Source organism: Puntigrus tetrazona, chromosome 5 (genome assembly GCF_018831695.1).
Source record: "Puntigrus tetrazona isolate hp1 chromosome 5, ASM1883169v1, whole genome shotgun sequence".
Taxonomy (NCBI): domain Eukaryota; kingdom Metazoa; phylum Chordata; class Actinopteri; order Cypriniformes; family Cyprinidae; genus Puntigrus; species Puntigrus tetrazona.
In genome coordinates, this window is record NC_056703.1 from 11,846,515 (window position 1) to 11,864,884 (window position 18,370).

Genomic DNA, 18,370 nt, shown 5'->3' on the forward strand with positions numbered 1-18,370 from the left:
CTGCTTAAACTCCAGCTGGGCCATCCATAGCTTAATCTCAGTCACACACCCCTCTTTACCTGCACTAATCCCACTCTCAGGGGCGTGAGGAGATCGGCGTCTATTGTCCTCTGCCCTCCTGCCGCTTCCACACAAACACACAAAACCTGCTCAGCCACACACACGCGCAGCTGTAACAGCTGGAGAGCTTTACAATCACAAAGTACTGTAAAAGAAAAACCCAAAGCTCTTTGCAGGACAAAGAGACGCGGTTAGAAGATCTTGAGAACTTCAGCTGGAGAAATATGTAGTCACAGATTTAACTAGTTCCAGCTAATTAAACCAATGCTTCTCGAGCTTTCCACGAGCCCTGCGTTATTCAAAATAACATTTATTTTTTGCAGTGGTGGTTTCTTTCGCATCCAGTGCACGTTCTTTGCAGCTGCAAAAAGGTTCTTTAAATTATTTAAATATTATTCACAGTAAAAAGGTGTTTTTTTAAAAGAGTTATTCTCTGATATGTTCCTCTGTGAAGCCAAAATTATGGAAATGTTGTATAAAATGTGTAGTCACTTGAAATATTTGTATTTTTTTGTATAAGAACGAGAGAGTCAAACAAATTGCCTATGAAAATAAATTTATTCTCTGATCTGTTATAAATAACAATACAATCGTTGATTGCTGAGCAAACAATCACGTATTCATGCAAACACACTCCTATGAGAAGTATTAATACATAATAAAAAGATACCAACAATGACCAACATTACGTCGGTCATAATTGTATTTGTGTATATAAAACATGTTTGTGGAGGCCACCCAAGGTAGCAAGAAAAGAAAGCATCCGTGAAACATCCCTACTTCTTCTATAGTCCCACACAGTTTTGTAGTCCATTCATAGTTTTATCAGATAGTGACAGGGGGATAAATGGGCTCAGTGTGCATGGGGGCCTGAGGAAAAGGCTGCCCAAACGCAGGACGGGCGTCCAAGAACGCAGGGGCCATCAGCATACTGCGTTCGGGGGGAAGAGCATAATTCATGTAGGGCTGGTAGAACTGTGGTGCCCCCTGTGGGAGTGGAGCAACATACTGCTGGGACTGAGAGGGTGGGAACGCGTTTCCCATCGGGCCGTAGAGGTTCACGCTGAGCTCGGATGGTGGAGGGCGAGCGTTTGTCATGGAGGAGCCTGAGGTGGAGGTGCGGGACGGTGTAGAGCTGTCCACCGAGGGCCCTCCGGACTCCAACAGGCTGGTCTGAGCAGCAGATGGCCCCGCTGGCCGATCACTCGCTTTGGGTTTCACGCACTGGCAGCAGCAGATAGACACAACCGCACCAACCAGAACGAACGACAGGAACGCACTCACCACAATCACAAAGGGCAGATAGGTTGGAACTGTGGAAAGAGAGAGAAGAGACAGAATTTAACACGAGGGTTATAGAAACATGCAAGTCAAGCTGAGTCAGACCCCCCCCACACACACACACTGAATTAATTTACAATGTTACATTTCACAAAGATAGGTATTTTGATAAGAGTAATCAGGAGGGCATCTGAAATTATTGGGAACCCACAGACTAAACTGTGTATCAATTGTCTTTTGGTTGTAGATAATAGAGTTTATAAATCTTTAATACGCTCGGAAACAAAAAAATGGAAAAGTGACCATTCCAAAAATGTGTATTTTTTATAACTAAGATGTATTTCTGTTGATACGTTTATTTTCTTTCATGGCTTGTACACTACTATATTATTTCAAAAAATGTAAAATTTCCAGTTTCATTCATTGTCAGAATGATACATTTTTATTTTATGACATAAGTTGTTAGAATATTAAGAAAAATATCATTTTCCATGAAGATATCCTGTAGATTTAATACAGTAACTATATCAAAACGTAATTTTTGATCAGTAATATGCATTGCTAAAAACTTCTTTGGACAACTTTAAAGTGTCTTACAAAACCATATAAAAAGTAAATCCTACACAAGTGTTTGCACGAAGATTTAAAAAGTTTACATCTGTTTTTTATATAAAAAAAAAAACAACTCACCACTTTCTGTCATCTTTTTCACGTCGCCCGTGATCTCTGGCTCGGAGCCGGTATCGCAGGTGCTCTGATCGAGGCGCGCCTCCGCGTACGTACAGCAGTATCTCAGCGCGCAAGTACCGCAGCAGTAGCGCGCATCCTCGCCGTCAAAGCGCTCCGGACACTGGAATCCCCGGTGCCAAGAATTGAAGGAGTCCGTCCAACCATGACAATATTCTCCCGATAATGCAAAAGACACCGGGAGAACGACTGATACAAACAGAAAGAGCGCACAAGATACAGACGGAGTCATGGTTGCGTCAGTTTAAATCCTTTGAACGCGGTTTAAGTTGCTTCGAAGACCCAGTAAGCCAGTTGCATCTGATCATGAGTCACTGTACGCGGGCTTCATTTATGTGTTTGCTGGACCCCCTTCCCCCTACACACACACACACACACACACACATTAGCAGCCCCTCCTCCCATCACCCCCTCGTTATCGCTCATCTGCATTTAAAGTAGGCGAGGTTTAGTGATTGGCAAGGTTGTTTATTTGTATGTTTGCGCTGCTAATTACTGTATACAAGATATGACAAGCGGTGATGAACTCACTCTAAATGACATCAGCTCCATGGATCACAAATCAAAACTTTAATCACATCAAAATCTGTCAGTTTTTTAAGTGAGATTAAACCTAATGATACACTCAGTGGACAACTTTTTGAGCATTTTTGCCAGGCAACTTTTTTGAGCAGCCTGAGGACTTTGCAACAAAATATTTAAATTCCATCCGTTTGCATGAAAAAAAACTTAATGTTCAAACTTTAATATTCACAGTGATATCTGACACATAAATATACAGATAGCATGCCTGTTCACGTCTGGAGACGAATGGAGCCTTTTGTGTGTGAGTGTATGTGGGGTTAAAGGTTACTGACTGTGCTTGTCTGTCTCTGTTTACTTTATCTGAGACAGTGAGGTCAGTTCACTATCAATGCACATCTAAACACACACACACACACATTCGTTACGATGAAACTCCTCGTGCTGTAGTTTTCAACTATAGCATTTCATCAGAATCCCGGTTTAGAGACTTCAAGACATAGCATTTCACTACAAGTTGTACTTGTACAAATTGTATGTGACAAATTAAAAATCTTGAAAAGAAGTGAAGAAACAATAACAGAATTGTGAGAAAGTATATATAAAAGTGCATGAAAATCAAACAATTATTGTGTATGCTTTTTGAATTACCATATATAAATCAAGACTTTGAAAAAGACAATATATCCGTTATAGAGAAACATATAATTTTTTTGTGCTTTATTTAAAATGGTAAAGAAATAACACAATACATTTGTTACAATGTACATTGAATAACACAAGTTATTCCATGCAATTTGTCATATGCCCTAATGCGTTCATTTAACCTCCATTCAGATTTGACATCTTTGAATGTATCCCGAAAAATAACACGAATCGTCATTCACACAAATCTCTGTTGCAGCTGGGCAGACCTGATTGTGTCAAGCTATTAACAGAGATTAGTCCTCAAACAAAAGACAGTAAATTGCCATTGTGTGAGAACTAACACATTAGCATCAGGTCAACAAAGCTTGTCTCCTGAGGGTGTGACAGAATCTGCTTATTGAATATGACTGAGTCATTAACTTTAACTAGGTGCTTAAGAATTGCATACATCTCAGGGAATGAAGCCAGTAATGCAAATGTGTGCGTGTGTGTGTGTGTGCAAGCATGCATGTAGGGCCTACATGTGTGCAAGCCCCAGATGGCAAATGTAGTACAAAATAACTAGCAATGTGACACCATTTGGTGGTAGGTTTACAGAAACGAGAAATAGAAACAATAAGAAACCAGAGAAAAAGAGACAGTTGGATGGAGAGAAAGTGTGATGAACCGAAAGACAGACTGAGAGTGGAATAAACAGGAAATTGTAACTAGTTTCAGGTTGTTTTACACATGCTTCCTGCAAGTACAATTAGGCGCTTAAGAAATATTATATTTTGTAGGAATTCGAATAATGGCTTCTGAAAAATCAGTTTTGCTATCACGGAAATAAAATTACAATTTTGATCAGATATATGTACCTTATTGTTTTCACAGTTTCTAAAAATATGTATGCTCCTTTTCATAGCATTTATGAGACCATTACCATACTAGTGCAGGTATTTTTGTAGGCTACCTGCTGGTCAAAAACAAACATATCTGTCCTTTCTAGCTGAACTCTGCTGACATGCCCAAACCCGGTCGTGCTCACACTGAGAGTGCAGGAATGAGCTCAGATGGAGCTGGGTGAAGTGTTTGACAGCATTTAGATCTGTGTGTGAAGATCCATCTGCAGATTTTATCCTTATCCCAAAGGGTGTGTTGTTTATCTGATTCTTTTCTCTGAGTCAAGATTCCTAAAAACACATTATAGCTTCTCCAGCAGCTGAGGCCTATGCCTGGGTTGTTTCCAATATAGCATACTTCTTTTAAATAAGTACTTGTTTCATAACCTTTGTTATGGTCCAGTCATTTGTAACTGTTTAGATGTGTACGTTGTACGGAGTCATTTGCTTACATTTACTTTAACTGTACAAAAACGTATTATGTGGCTTGATGTATTTGTTGTCATATCATTTCAGTTTATCATAGTAATCATTAACACACTGGTTTATAGACACAGTATGATAGGATAGGATATTATAGGATACAGTATGAAATCGTGTACATAATCTTGACATACAGCTGCCGTTATGTTGTCATTATCGTGTGACATACGGAGGTCATCCTGGACCACTTTTTTGAATAAATAGTGGGGAAGTATGCAGTAACGACTGTATTTCTTGAGCAAACGCCGACTTGATTTAAATAAAACTCGCATTTGCTCTTAACTGCAGTCAAAAGTTGTTGTGACTGTTGTCTCGGATTCGACAGCATGCGTATTTTGTGCTTTTGTGTTTACAGGACATTGGCAGGTATTCGAGTGGGAATTCGGCTTAAGCCGAGTGAGCTGTATGTTAATGTTCTTCATTAGTGTGCTGTTATCAGATAACTGAGTTTAAGGGTCGGGAGGTTGTTATGGTGACAATGGGTCAAGCGATGGGGGTCCTCCCCAGCAATTAGGTAAATCTGGTCGGGCCACCCTGCAGGAGCAACCCCCCTGTGCTGCGTGTGTCTGGGTGTAGGTAAGGCTTAATGAGGTTTCCAGATATGTTTAGGCTTGTCTAGATCAGGGATTTTCAATCTTTTAGAGGACACAGTCACCCGAATATGATTGCCCTTATGCGATGTAGGCCATACTAAAATTTTATTTTAATAAAAAAAATAAAAATGTGTTTAAAATATAAAGTTTCTATTGTTACATCCTTGTGTTTTATCTACTCGCTGTACCTTGTTTTTTATTAAAGAAGATTTTTAATTGTAATAATTGCATTTATTAAAAAATATTATTAAAAATGTATTTATTTTTTTATTTTAACCAAACTTATTTTAATCTACTTGCATTACTTTATTAATTGCTAATAATAATTTGTGCCTATATGCACAGACCAGTTATATCTTAAATCTAGGGGAGATTAGATTTCTAGACAGATTTTTACCTTTAATATTCAGTTACTAAAACGATTATTTATTTATGCTGTTTTGTTGATAGTCGGGCTGCAAACATTATTACAGCATTCTTCATGAATTAACTGCTGAAGACACGTAGGCGAGTCGACTGAAATCACGTCGAGACTCGAGATATCGCGATATTTGCTCCCGTCAGCTGACATAATTGTAGTCTTCATGTCAGGGAAGAACGCAGCAACATAATACGAGTTCCTCAAACAAACATGATAACAGCTAAACATCGAAAGTGTAACGTGGACATTTGCATGATAAACAACTGAAAACATGGAGCACATTATAACGCCAAAGGTAAGTCTGAATCAACAGGTGTGCTCGTGTAAAGTTGACCGATCTCGTGTTTTTATGTCAGACTATACTCTAAACTCTCGATAGATGTAAAAACATACCAAAGGAAGCGTTTATATGGGGTTTGTCAACACGATTCCAAAATGTTAGGTTTTACTTAATCTGCTGTTGAATTTCATTGCTGCATGTAAAGGACTATTTTATCCAAAATACAGATATAACTTTGCTCAGGTTAACAAGAAGGCAAAAGGGAGGGAATATCACATAAAAATCTTTGTAGATAATGTATACAATTCCTGTATAAAGACCTAGTGGAAAAACACAATATTGTAAAAATAACTAAAATAAATAGAAAAAAAAAAAAAAAAAAAAAAAAAAAAATAAATAAATAAATAAATATATATATATATATATATATATATATATATATATATATATATATATATATATATATATTCTATAAAGGTACATTATTTTGTATTTTACTAATTTTAGTAGTGTTATAGTACTGTGTATTTATTGGCTTTTTTCTTGAACCTTTATGTTTTTATTAGTGTTTGACCTTTTTGAATGTTTTTGAAGGGACGTGAGGGGTCAGCTCAAAGGATGTCACATGTCGAATCAGCAAGACTACAGGAAGCTTCTATATTAGCAGCTGACAGCTCTGGCAGTTAATAAAGATTTATGATTTCGAATCTTGATTAAAATTGAGCGGTACAATCTAAAATGAACCTACCGTGCCTTCACTTGAGTTTCTTGCCTTGCTGAAATACATGAACCTGTTCACTTTATAGAGACATTAGAGAATAGCCTACCAACTTGCTGCCCCAAATCCCCGAAGGGATCGCTCTAATCATTTACTGAAAAGATTACTTCTGATATACTTTATCAATTTTAAACCAGCGGAATACATTAGACTTTGAATCAAGAAAATGTTACTTAGTGCTGAAGTGGCATCTCATGTTATAATGTCGTTTCATTGCTTGTTACTAAGTAACCAAAATGACAAGAGATGGAGGAACAGGATGTGCTGACAGTAGTCTTAAGAGGTTCTGTAGGATTTCCTCTCCATTGTGTTAAACACAGGTTCTGCTCCCTGAGGGTCACGTCCAAACCCTCGCGCTTGATTGTGTCATTAACCCTTGCTTTCGTTGGCTTGTCCTTTGTTTGTTATTTGCAGACAGTCGAGTAAATACTTCTGCACTAATGCATTTTTTACTGGATTTATTTGCAGGTGGAGTATGTGAAACTACTAAACAGGTTCCCTGAAAAGAAGTCAGCTTTGGGGACGCTCTATTTGACTGCTACTCATCTTATCTATGTGGAACAAACTAACGACGCACGCACAGAAACATGGGTAACGTAGGCCAGTGGGAACAGAATATGTAATAGTTTTCTGCTTACCTGTAGTAGGATTGGCAAATATTAATATTAATAAACTGCTTACTAAATGGTTAGGATTAGGGTTTGTCTTAGGGATACTTGCATGTAATTATGCATAGTTTATTGTTATTACAATAGTAAGTACATGTAACAATAAAGTTTTTAGAAACCGATGTCTAGATGTCTGAAAACAATGGATGTATCAATCCCATGTGTTTGAAGGTGCTGCATCATCACATCACGTCAGTAGAGAAGCTTCCGTTAACTGCATCCGGTTGTCCACTCCTGATCCGCTGTAAAACCTTCCAGCTGCTTCATCTGCTGTTCCAAAGAGAGAGAGATTGTCAGGATGTCTATCAGTCACTTGTGCGCCTGTCTCAACCAGGTGCGTTGTACAGCACACACACACACACGTTTTCAGTGAGGACATTACATAAATATTCTTTGATTTTAAATCAGGTTAATGATTTCTTTTCATCACCTCACCCAACAACTATAATATAATGTAATATAATATAATATAATATAATGTAATATAATATAATGTAATATAATATAATATAATATAATATAATATAATATAATATAATATAATATAATATAATATAATATAATATCATATAATATCATATAATAATTACTAATTAACATTTGTATTCAGCTTTTTTTATTTTTATTTTTGAAGTTTTAGTAATGTGTGTACTTGAACTTAAACCTTTTATTTCAGTTAGTTGCCATGGTCATATTTAAATTTATTCTTAAGTATACCATTTTGATTAATATTTGTATTTTATTTAATTTCAACTTTATTCCACTTATGTAAAATGTAATTGTTGTAGTTTTAGTTAACATTACAAACACCGGTGTAAGTGATGTACATGGTGACAGTACATGACTGGCCCAATTAAACAAACAACACTTTTTTCTTTCTTTTTTTTCTCAGTTTCATTCTTATTTAGTGTCCAGTCCAGTTCTGTTTATTTTATACTTGAAGATGCAGTAATATCTTTCAGACTGACTTAACTGCACACGTTTGCTCTGAGATTCTAACTCTGCTTTTATTTTATGTTTAGTTAAAGAAGAGGAGCTGTATGCCTTTCTCTATAATCCACACCAAACCGAGGAGGACAGGAGGCAGGGTTGGGAATTCATCAGTGTGGCCAACGACTTCAACAGGATGGGTCTCTCCAATGAATATTGGGAAATCAGCCACCTCAACAAGAACTTTGAGGTAGCAACTTCCTATTCTTAAGCAGTCTAGTATTCATGCTTCCTGTTAAGGACTATTTCACAATAATCTGTAATAACCCTTTATCTACTGATCACAATGATTAATATGTTTTAGAGACAAACCGTTTCAACAAAACACCTGTATACTAGCCTTGAAATGTTTGGGGTAAAAGACATTTTTCTGTGAAAATGAATACTTTTCATACTTTTATTCAGCAAGTATGCATTGAATGAAAATTGACAGTAAAGATATTTATGATATTAGCAGAAAATTTTTTTATTTTAAATAAATGCTGTTTTTCAAACCTCCTATTCATCAAAGAGTCCTAAAAAATATGAACCTCTCAAGACCCTGTGTCCTCATGAGGACATTATATTTTAGTCAGTTTCTTTGGGACATGTCACAGTTTTAAGTCTGGATGTTCTATAAAGAGCACATTCAGGGTTTTTTAGAGATACCGATGATTGGATGTTTCATCATGACCTTCCCTCTTTTTGGTTTTCAGAAATAAATTAAATTAAATATTATAAAATTAATGTAATATAAAATTAAATTGTGTGTCATAAATCAACATCTCAGGAAAATGTTATGGAGTTTCATATCAAAATATGACTTTATGTTACAAATTAGGATGTTGATTTTATACAGGATGTTGATTCTCATCTGAGGACATTGAGACTAAAAGCATGTTTACTATGAATTTTTGTAGACATAACAAATTAATAGGGAAAGAAATTATATTTCACTATTCCATGAAATACTCTATTATTATGAAAATCCTGTCAACTTTTACTCCCATTATGACACATATTTTTTTCATGATATGTTACCCCAAAAATAGATTACAATTTTAGCAAAACATCAAAAACAAAAAGTAGAAACATTAGTATATGCACCAAAAGCTTGAATATCAATGTTTGTTTGTTTTTTGGTGGGTATTTACAATTCAATTGTTTAAGTTATAATTCATATTTTGTTCTGTCTCATGGATCTTTCAATGTCTCTCTTTCACACAGATCTGTAGCACTTATCCATCTATCCTAGGACTGCCTAAAAACGCCAGTGGTGCAGTTATAACAGGCAGTGCCAAGTTTAGGAGCCGAGGGCGATTGCCTGTTCTGTCTTACTATCACAAAGACACTAAGGTATACAAGTATGTTCACTTCATGAAGGCACTTAACCAAGTGAGCACCCCACATAGATGGAATCCAGACATGCAGGGAACCTTTTTCAAACAGTATACCTCATAATTATACTGCCTTCTAAAACCTTTGGCCAAATTCTAAGGTAACACTGCACATATCCTTCACCAATAGTCCCAAAGTACACTGCCACAAACCGATCATATTCACCATTTTTACTATTCGGGTGCATATGAATACACAACTAGGTTTAAAAAGGAATGGAAAAAAGCTGTGCCACTAACAAGAACAAAAACAACATTATGTTTTCTTTGCGTCTTGTGTCAATGTCTTGCAGGCTGTGATCTGTCGCTGCAGTCAGCCTTTGTCAGGTTTGACGTCTCGCTGTGTGGAAGACGAGCAGATGCTTCAGGCCATCAGCCAAGCGAACCCCAACTGTCCTTTTATATATGTAGTGGACACACGGCCGAAGGTGCGACCTTTAACCTTAACCTTTCTATATACATTACACACAGTCCAGAACGGGACTTTTAAAATGTTTATCTTTAAACTTTCCACCCCAATTGTCATAAATGTGGGAGATGCATAAGAGAATGTGTAATCTTTCACCCTCTGACACCAACTACTCGTATTCATTTAGTAAACTAATAAAGGATTCTGACTAGTATCTCAACTGACTAGTAACTCGGTGTAACTGGAGAAACATTTCATTCCTTTCTCTATTATTTAGGAGACCGTAAACCTTGACCTCACCCTCTGTAGCTATTTATGCATTCATTTGTAAATATCTTTGTCTTTGTCAGTTGAACGCAATGGCCAACCGCGCAGCTGGTAAAGGCTATGAGAATGAGGACAACTACTCCAATATCAGGTTCCAGTTCCAAGGAATTGAAAACATCCACGTCATGAGAAGCAGCCTACAAAAATTGCTGGAGGGTGAGACATCTCTTATTTCTATTACAGCACTAATGCAGCAGCACATGCATTAGCATATAGCATTACAGCATATAGTCTAAGTAAGTTGTAAGTTGCCCCGTTGCTTGTTGGCTGTGCATTTTAAATCAAATACCTTTTCAATTTGCTCTTCCAGTGTGCACTATGAAGTCTCCTTCCATGAGTGACTACTTGACAGGTTTGGAGAATTCTGGCTGGTTGAGGCACATCAAATCTGTAATGGATGCAGGCGTGTTCCTAGCCAAGGTACTGACTTCCATGCTATAACTGCATGTAGAGAAACCAAGACGAGTACATCAACAATGATAAGCTCAGTCATTTTGTTTGTGTTCTAGGCTGTATGTGAAGAGAAGGCGAGTGTGTTAGTGCATTGTTCTGACGGTTGGGACAGAACGGCTCAGGTGTGCTCTTTGGCTTGCATACTGCTGGACCCTTACTACAGAACTATTAAAGGCCTCATGGTAATGACCCAGTAACCTATAACCTCTACCCTTAACACAGGACTTAGTTCATGGCAGTTCATGGCTTTTCAAATTAAGTCGTTAACTATTCCTGTCCAACTGAATATATACCATATATGCAATCAGGTTAAGGGTTGGTAAAATGTAACTCTTTGGCATTATAATAAAAAAAAATGAATGTGTTGAATTTGTTTATCGGTAACACTTTATTTCAATAGTCCTCTTTAGACATTCTACTAACAGCAAGTAACATTTCAAATAGCAGCAATTATTAGACTGTATGCTTAATAACCTCTTAAATACTTTGCAAGTATTTGTCAGAGTTAGTAGACAGTTGCAGATTAATGAGAATTGGTTAACATGTAGTTATAAAGTTACTTATCGTTAATAGAATGTCTAAAGTGGACTATTAAGATAAAGTGTAACTATTTAGTGTATATACAAGGAAGCAGGGAGCTAGGGAAATTCATAAATCTGCATTTGTTTTTTTGTTTGCAGGTTTTAATAGAAAAGGAGTGGATCTCTTTTGGTCATAAATTCAGTCACAGGTAAAAACTTTTACTGTTGTTGCATATATTAATAAATACCCCTCAAAACATTATCAGCTTTCAATAATAGCTAAAATGTAAATAATATATTGTTTCTCAATAATAAATACTAATAGCAATAATTATTAAAAAAAGTGTAAATATTAAAATGGCAAAAAATAATAATAAATTATTAGTGATAAATTAGGTTCAACACCAAGTCAGTTTTTTGTCAACTGGCATGTTCCTTTGTATATTTTGGGCTGTAGGTGTGGCCATCTGGACACTGACTCTAAAGAAGTGTCTCCGGTCTTCACCCAGTTCCTGGAGTGTGTGTGGCAGCTGTCTGAGCAATTTCCCTGTGTGTTTGAGTTCAACGAACGTTACCTAATAGAGATACACAATCAAGTCTACGCCTGTCAGTATGGAAACTTCATCGGCAATTGTCAGAAAGAGAGGCTGGACATGAGGTGAAGAAAGACTGCATGTACACACACACAGACATACATGTATGTGCAATAAAAATTATGCATTCGATATTGAGCGTATGTATGCTTCAAAATGAAAAGTGTGAAATCAAGCATGTAGTGACTGAATGATTTTAAAATGCTTTGCTTCACTGTTCTTTGTGGGATTTTAGGTTGCACGAAAAGACGTTTTCCTTGTGGCCACATCTTCTGAAAAATCAGCATCTGTATCGAAACCCCTTGTACCGGCGTTCATTAGAGAGTACACTTTTGAGACCCAGTACTTTGCCACTGCACTTCAAGTATGGATACACTTTTTAATAATAATAATAATAATAATGAATAAAGCAGCTGTGCTACTGCAAACTAATATAAAGATGATGCTTAAAGGTGCTGAAAGGTCTAGAAAATGCACTGTATTTTTGCTAACTGGCAACCCAGTGTGTCGAAATACAATTGGGTAAACTGGCAGTGGGCAGATACCAACATTCTGGGCCCAAACACACATTTTCAAAGAAGAATAACTGACTGTAGCATTGTTTTTCAGATAAAGTTTTTTAAATATCTGCAACCATTGTATTGTTTTGCTTTATTAGAGTCAAAAACTTAAACTGCACCTTTTAACAAAAATGTTTCTCCTAATAAGACCAAAGCGATAATATATTTATCTTTCGCAATTTGATTTGTCTGGTTTAGTTTTGCACTAAATTTGTATGTATGTGTTTTCCAGGTTCTGGTGTGGGATGTATAACCACTACGAGAGAGGCATGCATCCAAAACAGTCTGTTCTAGACCAACTGCTCTCTCTCACGCAGAAGCAAGTGGAAGGAGAGAGAACCATGACTGAATTACAGCGAGTAAGTGGGTTAGTGGTAGTTTTGTCAGTGTGGAGATGTATTTGATTGACATGACTCTGTCTCTCTTCTCCATTTACAGCAGCTGGCTGTTGCAGATGGAGTGCTCCCCGATCCATCCGGACCAATCAACACACCTGCCGAACAGGACCGTCCAAGCAAGAAGACTCCCACCACTCCTGTTGTCCAATCAAACGGAAGCTGCGCTCCTTTGATTAATGGAGACACAGAGGAGGCGGGCCCAGGAGTTGAAAGGTGCAATGAGAAAGAAGGGGCGGAGCCAGCAGCCACAGAACACGATCTGACCTCTTTTGAGGACAAACCTGTTTCTGTGGAAACAGAACATTCCAAAGAGGAGGTACAAGAATCCTCTTGAGTCTCCATAGTAACAGAACGGACATTTTGACTGAGACCCCAAAGAACAAATGTCCTGATTATTGAAAAGATGCATGCAGTGCTGTTTTCACGGTGAAAGCTGCAGCTCGCCAGTCTGTGATTTGTTTATATTGTTGTTTATTAGATTTCTCAAGCACTGGGTGGATTCTTGTTCCCTGTTATGTCTGATCTGCACATTTCTGCAATGTTCTTTGTTTTTGTGGAGTTAAGTGTGCTTGTTGGCCTTCAGACCATGAGGATTGAAGCTACATGCTTTGATTGTAGGCACTTAGAATCATCTACATTTTGTTTAAATGCCATTCTGATCAAATTTGGCCTTATTCGTTGTCTGGTAGATGTTTAAAAATGTCTTTTAGTAATACTTGTGTAGTACGTTTGAAAGGCAGACTGATGCTGATTTATGCAGTCGCATCTGATGTGAAATTCAAAGGGAACATACTGTTAAAACAGGGAACAAATTGATTCTTTTTTTTTGTACAAAGGGCTCAGTATTATTTTTGTGGTATTACTTTTTGCAAACGCTGTTCATTTTTTCATAAAACAGAACGCTGCTGATTGATTGCAATAGGATGCCACATTGTTTGATGCCAAAAAATAATATGAAGCACATAAAAAAAATTGAGGAATATGACTTACGTCCTTTTAAGCAAGCCTTTTAAAATGCATGTAGTTTTACAAAGCAATATTGTTTTAATGATGTCTACTGGATGTTTATTTCTCATAGATGTGGCAAAGTTTTGACAGCTTTAGTTCTAATGTTCAACTTCTTTAACCCTGGCTGCTATGGAGCTCCAGACAAGTTTTTGTGTAAAATGCAAAAAAAAAAAAAAAAAAGCATTTGTTTACATTATTATTTTTGTATTAAATTAGCAAAAAAATCCATTGATTAAACGTATAGCAATAGTCAGAAGGGAATTTTGAGATAAGAAATTAGGCGGATACTGCAGAAAATGACTGGTTACATCACATTTAAAGCTGTTTCCAAAACTGAGAAAATAACTGTGTAATAACTGTGTTCGCTCGTTTTATACATGCTTGTTTTGATCATTGCACTGTTTTGTACCCCTTTTGTACACCATTCAGATTTTCTTTAAATAAATATTAATTTTAGTCAACGAATGTGCTTTATGTTGTGCTGTGTTATACTGAACAACACCAAACCTACACAGAACAGGTGTGACTAGACCCCAGCGTCGGCGCGCGCGCGCACAGCGACCCCTCTGCTCGCCCACAGACTAGCTTCCGCTGTTTGCTGCTCGTCAGTGTTTGGCTTGTTATTAGCTCGGTGAGTGCCCTTGAGGCGAAAACGCATTTAAAATATATAATATGGGCTCGTGTTGTGTGATTATAGTAGTCTATGCGTAGTCTGTGCGTTTGTTTGACAGCAGGTCAGAGCGAAGAGCCAAACTCTACGTTATTTATGTTACAGATAAAAGTTAACGTTACTGGAGTTAAATGCACTGAGCCCCGAGAGCCAGGGAATACATTTCCTTCTCAAAACGATCAGTGTTACTCCCCGCTCGGTTTATTAGCGTAAAAGCATTTAAACGTCTGGTTCTGCTTGTGTTTTTGAGATTTGTCTCGTTTGCTAGCCGGCTAACTGGTCGTGTTTGCTAGTAGTTAAAGCTAATGCAGATGAATAAAGTTCATCACAACAAAGCGTTCCAGTCATATAAACGCTGTCAAAGATACTACAATAAAACATTCATAATTTGTTAATTAATAACAATAATATAAAAGCTACTTTGTTGTAATGCAAAAAAATGAACTGAAAGTGCAACAATTCACGTCATAAAAAGAGTGAATACAGCCTAGTGAGCTGTATACCTAGACAGCATTTTTGGTCAGGCAGCTGACTATTTTGCTGTTATTTTCAACAGTCATGCAGAGGCCCTCCTCTGTACATAAACTTTTTTTCTTTTTCTCAGCAGTTCTTTTCTATGCTCCAGCTGCGGCCAGTGGAAGAGGATGAAGCAGCCTCTGAGAGTCTGGTGCTGAACCGAGCTGTGGCTAAAAATGACCATTTCCTGCTGGCTGAGCTACTGTTACAAGAGCGCTACAGCAAGTGCATTAATCAGCAGAGCGGTTGGGGGATCCCAGGCACCCCGTTACGCATGGCTGCTTCCAAAGGTACATTCGTCACCCTTCCGTGGTGTCACATCTTTTGCTCCATGAAGATGTTTTGTAATTTGTACAAAAATACATCAACATTTCTGATTAGTAATATGCGCTGCTAAGGACTTCATTTTCATTGACGTTTAAATCTCAGCCGAATGTTGTTATATATTAACAAATCTTACATAAATGGAAAGCTTATTTATATATATCGCATATGGTTTTAGGCTACACGGTCAGTCAGGTTCGCTCCAAGGATTGTGCAAAATTTATACAAAGTGATAAACGTGGAGATAAGGATAATAAGACTGTACAAAATAAAATAAAAAGTCTGAAAGTACGTGACGTTACACATAATAATATATAATGATCGTAGGAGATTGTATAATGAATATTTGAATGAAATAGGAATGTACAAGTGTGGAATATGCTGAGGTATGTACAGAGCAGAATTAGAGGTGAAAGTACAACAGTGTAGTTTTTTCTGCTTTAGGTCACCTGAGGTGTCTGCAGTTGCTCCTGGCACATGGGGCAGATGTGGACCGGCTGGATGTTAAAGCCCAGACCCCTCTTTTCACCGCTGTGTGCGGGCGTTACTTGAGCTGCGTGATAGCTCTTCTCCGTGCCGGAGCTAATCCGAACGGAAGCCACCTGAACAACAGCTCGCCCGTGCTCACTGCTGCCCGAGAGGGTGACCCCGAGATCCTCCGTCAGCTGCTTCAGCATGGGGCCGAGGTCAACGCCAGGTCAAAGGTGACGCTGTGGGCCTCAGGGGTTGCTGTCTGCAGTGGGCCGCTTTACCTGTCAGCCATATATGGACACCTGGATTGCTTCAAAATGTTGCTGTTATATGGGGCAGATCCAAACTATAACAGCCCCGAAGAGAAGGTGAACGGCAGGGCCACGCAGCAGAAGACGGTCCTGGAACTGTGTTTGAGACACGGCTGTGGAGTCGAATACATTCAACTGCTCATTGACTTTGGGGCAAACGTCTACCTGCCGACCCTCATCATAGAGAAGAGCACCAAACAGAACGAAGCTGTTGAGCTGTTGCTGAAAGAAAGAGGTGAGAGAGGTTTTAGTGGTATTATAGCATTGTTTTTTTGATTCATTAATTTTGTATGAAATGAGTTTTACATTGCAATTTAGAGATTATATTTTACAATTCAGAATTGCAATAAAAATGGGAATTGAATGGGGAAAAAAATCTAAAATATGAGAAAATGTATTTATTTGTTTTTTTGTTTTTAATTTTAAAACATTACAGAAACAAGCTTCCAAAATAAAAATATATATATATATATATATATATATATATATATATATATATATATATATATATATATGAAGGTAAATAAAATTGAAAAAAATAAAAACTAATAAAAATGACAAAAGCGCATAATACTCAAATAAAAATTAATTCCAGAAGTATTCAAAGTAAATGAATACTATTAGTAAAATAACATAGTGTCATTGTTAAAGTCCTTTTTTTATTCTCTTCTTCACAGGGTGCCCGAAGTCTCTCTCATCTCAGTGTAGATTGGCCATTCGTAAACACCTGATACAGGTGAACAAGATTGAGTCTTTGGACTCTCTGGAGATTCCACCCAGGCTCATCGACTATCTCAAACACAAGCCACACAAGAGTGCACTGGTTTACTGACAAAACAGATTACACTCCACTGTGCCTTTACTAAAGGACAGACTCATCCACTCACACATGGACTGGACAGGTAGACCATCTAGAGGCGAGGAAACGGACAGAAGATCTGGACTAATGACATGAACTCAGTTGTATGCAATCTCACAGACAGACCGGTACACTGCTAACAGCCCTGGTTTACATACAAGAAGTGCGTTAAACTTGAACACCCACATAAATTAATTAGCTTTAATGTCTTTCAAATTAGGCTGTGTAATATTACCAGAAGTGTTGCTGTAAATGCTTTAGAACTATGCATTGTTATAAAGCCTGCTCTGCCTTTTCAAGATCATCTGGAGGTTTTCATTTCTCGTACTAAATTGAGCCAATATTGTCGTTTTGTTTTTTTTTGTTTTTTTTTACAGATTTTTGTTTTGTTTTGTTAATCAGTAACAGCTTGTTGAAAGATGTAAAAATGTTAATCTTAATGATGTATAAAATCAATTGTGATGTACTTGTGGGTATGAATCACTCGTTTAGAGCAGATAGACTCATCCAACAGATGTTGTGTAACCTCCATTGTGCAGATAACATGTAATGGATATCATTTTTGTTCCTGTGAGGTTAAGGACTTCGTCGGTTCCAGACTAAGTCTTCAGAAGGATTTAAGGCAGAGGTGTTGAAGTGACTTGCCTGAGGATTACAAAGAATATCATTTTATGCTGAATTGGATATCCAGTATATAAGCAGATGTCATTCGGAAACACAATTGCTATGAATAACATCTGGCTTGTTAGTTTGTTCATAAAATTGAACAGCTGAACATCATAATGTTTGTCCGTGTTGTTTATTTTATATTTACATTTATGGGGTATAGTTGGATGTTTAACATTTATTACTGCTTCATAAAATAGGATTATTGCACTGATGTGGAAAATGTAAGTACTTAACATTTAGCTGAAAAGAGCTGAGATGCACAAGAATTTACCAGATACAGACTAGACCAGCATCATTTTAGCATTATTTACATGCTGTTACAATATTTATCAGTATTTAACATTTAGCTTAGCTAAATATTAGCTTTTTCAGTTTTAATAAATTTCATTTAATTTTAATAGATTTGTTGTGTTCTTTTTATTGTTTATTTTGCATTTAAAAGGTAATGTTTTATATTATGTTGTATATTGAAATTAACAAAAAATTTTCTTAGTTTTAATCATTTTAATGCCAGGGACCTTGGCAGCAAAATTAAATAACTGGCTTTTGTCAT

At 37.1% G+C, this 18,370-nt stretch overlaps 3 protein-coding genes across 4 annotated transcripts; 2 read left to right on the forward strand and 1 right to left on the reverse strand.

Annotated features, from left to right (window-relative positions):
* Nucleotides 1–612: 612 nt before the first annotated feature.
* On the reverse strand, nt 613–2,441 carry shisa2a (shisa family member 2a). Its single transcript, XM_043240473.1, has 2 exons — nt 2,032–2,441; nt 613–1,373 (listed from the first exon to the last, which is right to left on the reverse strand). Exons 1-2 carry the CDS (start codon nt 2,318–2,320, stop codon nt 886–888), a joined length of 777 nt encoding a protein of 258 aa, XP_043096408.1. The 5' UTR covers nt 2,321–2,441; the 3' UTR covers nt 613–885.
* A 3,335-nt stretch (nt 2,442–5,776) lies between these two features.
* mtmr8 (myotubularin related protein 8) lies at nt 5,777–14,458 on the forward strand. The gene is made up of 14 exons (XM_043239567.1): nt 5,777–5,931; nt 7,163–7,285; nt 7,534–7,696; nt 8,385–8,542; nt 9,559–9,687; nt 10,022–10,156; nt 10,488–10,620; nt 10,775–10,884; nt 10,974–11,099; nt 11,598–11,647; nt 11,896–12,096; nt 12,267–12,395; nt 12,824–12,950; nt 13,030–14,458. The coding sequence occupies exons 1-14, from the start codon at nt 5,908–5,910 to the stop codon at nt 13,321–13,323; spliced, it is 1,902 nt and encodes a 633-aa protein (XP_043095502.1). The 5' UTR covers nt 5,777–5,907; the 3' UTR covers nt 13,324–14,458.
* Nucleotides 14,459–14,529: 71 nt separating this feature from the next.
* Nucleotides 14,530–17,928, forward strand: asb12a (ankyrin repeat and SOCS box-containing 12a). 2 transcript variants are annotated; one of them, XM_043239568.1, is made up of 4 exons: nt 14,530–14,628; nt 15,272–15,473; nt 15,952–16,524; nt 16,967–17,928. In XM_043239568.1, the coding sequence occupies exons 2-4, from the start codon at nt 15,284–15,286 to the stop codon at nt 17,119–17,121; spliced, it is 918 nt and encodes a 305-aa protein (XP_043095503.1). In that variant the 5' UTR covers nt 14,530–14,628; nt 15,272–15,283; the 3' UTR covers nt 17,122–17,928. The 2 variants fall into 2 exon arrangements, with proteins under 2 accessions (XP_043095503.1, XP_043095504.1); XM_043239569.1 differs by having other exon boundaries at nt 15,275–15,473.
* Nucleotides 17,929–18,370: the final 442 nt, after the last annotated feature.

What these genes read in the sequence shown, in the direction of transcription:
- shisa2a (XM_043240473.1), bottom strand. Translation starts at nt 2,320, where the DNA reads ATGACTCCGTCTGTATCTTGTGCGCTCTTTCTGTTTGTATCAGTCGTT. An exon ending in GAAAAAGATGACAGAAAGTG is followed by an intron (nt 1,374 to 2,031) that starts GTGAGTTGTTTT and finishes CTCTTTCCACAG; the next exon opens with TTCCAACCTATCTGCCCTTT.
- mtmr8 (XM_043239567.1), top strand. Translation starts at nt 5,908, where the DNA reads ATGGAGCACATTATAACGCCAAAG. An exon ending in TAGTGGACACACGGCCGAAG is followed by an intron (nt 10,157 to 10,487) that starts GTGCGACCTTTA and finishes TGTCTTTGTCAG; the next exon opens with TTGAACGCAATGGCCAACCG. An exon ending in GGTCATAAATTCAGTCACAG is followed by an intron (nt 11,648 to 11,895) that starts GTAAAAACTTTT and finishes TTTGGGCTGTAG; the next exon opens with GTGTGGCCATCTGGACACTG.
- asb12a (XM_043239568.1), top strand. Translation starts at nt 15,284, where the DNA reads ATGCTCCAGCTGCGGCCAGTGGAAGAGGATGAAGCAGCCTCTGAGAGT. An exon ending in ACGCATGGCTGCTTCCAAAG is followed by an intron (nt 15,474 to 15,951) that starts GTACATTCGTCA and finishes TTTCTGCTTTAG; the next exon opens with GTCACCTGAGGTGTCTGCAG. An exon ending in GCTGTTGCTGAAAGAAAGAG is followed by an intron (nt 16,525 to 16,966) that starts GTGAGAGAGGTT and finishes TCTTCTTCACAG; the next exon opens with GGTGCCCGAAGTCTCTCTCA.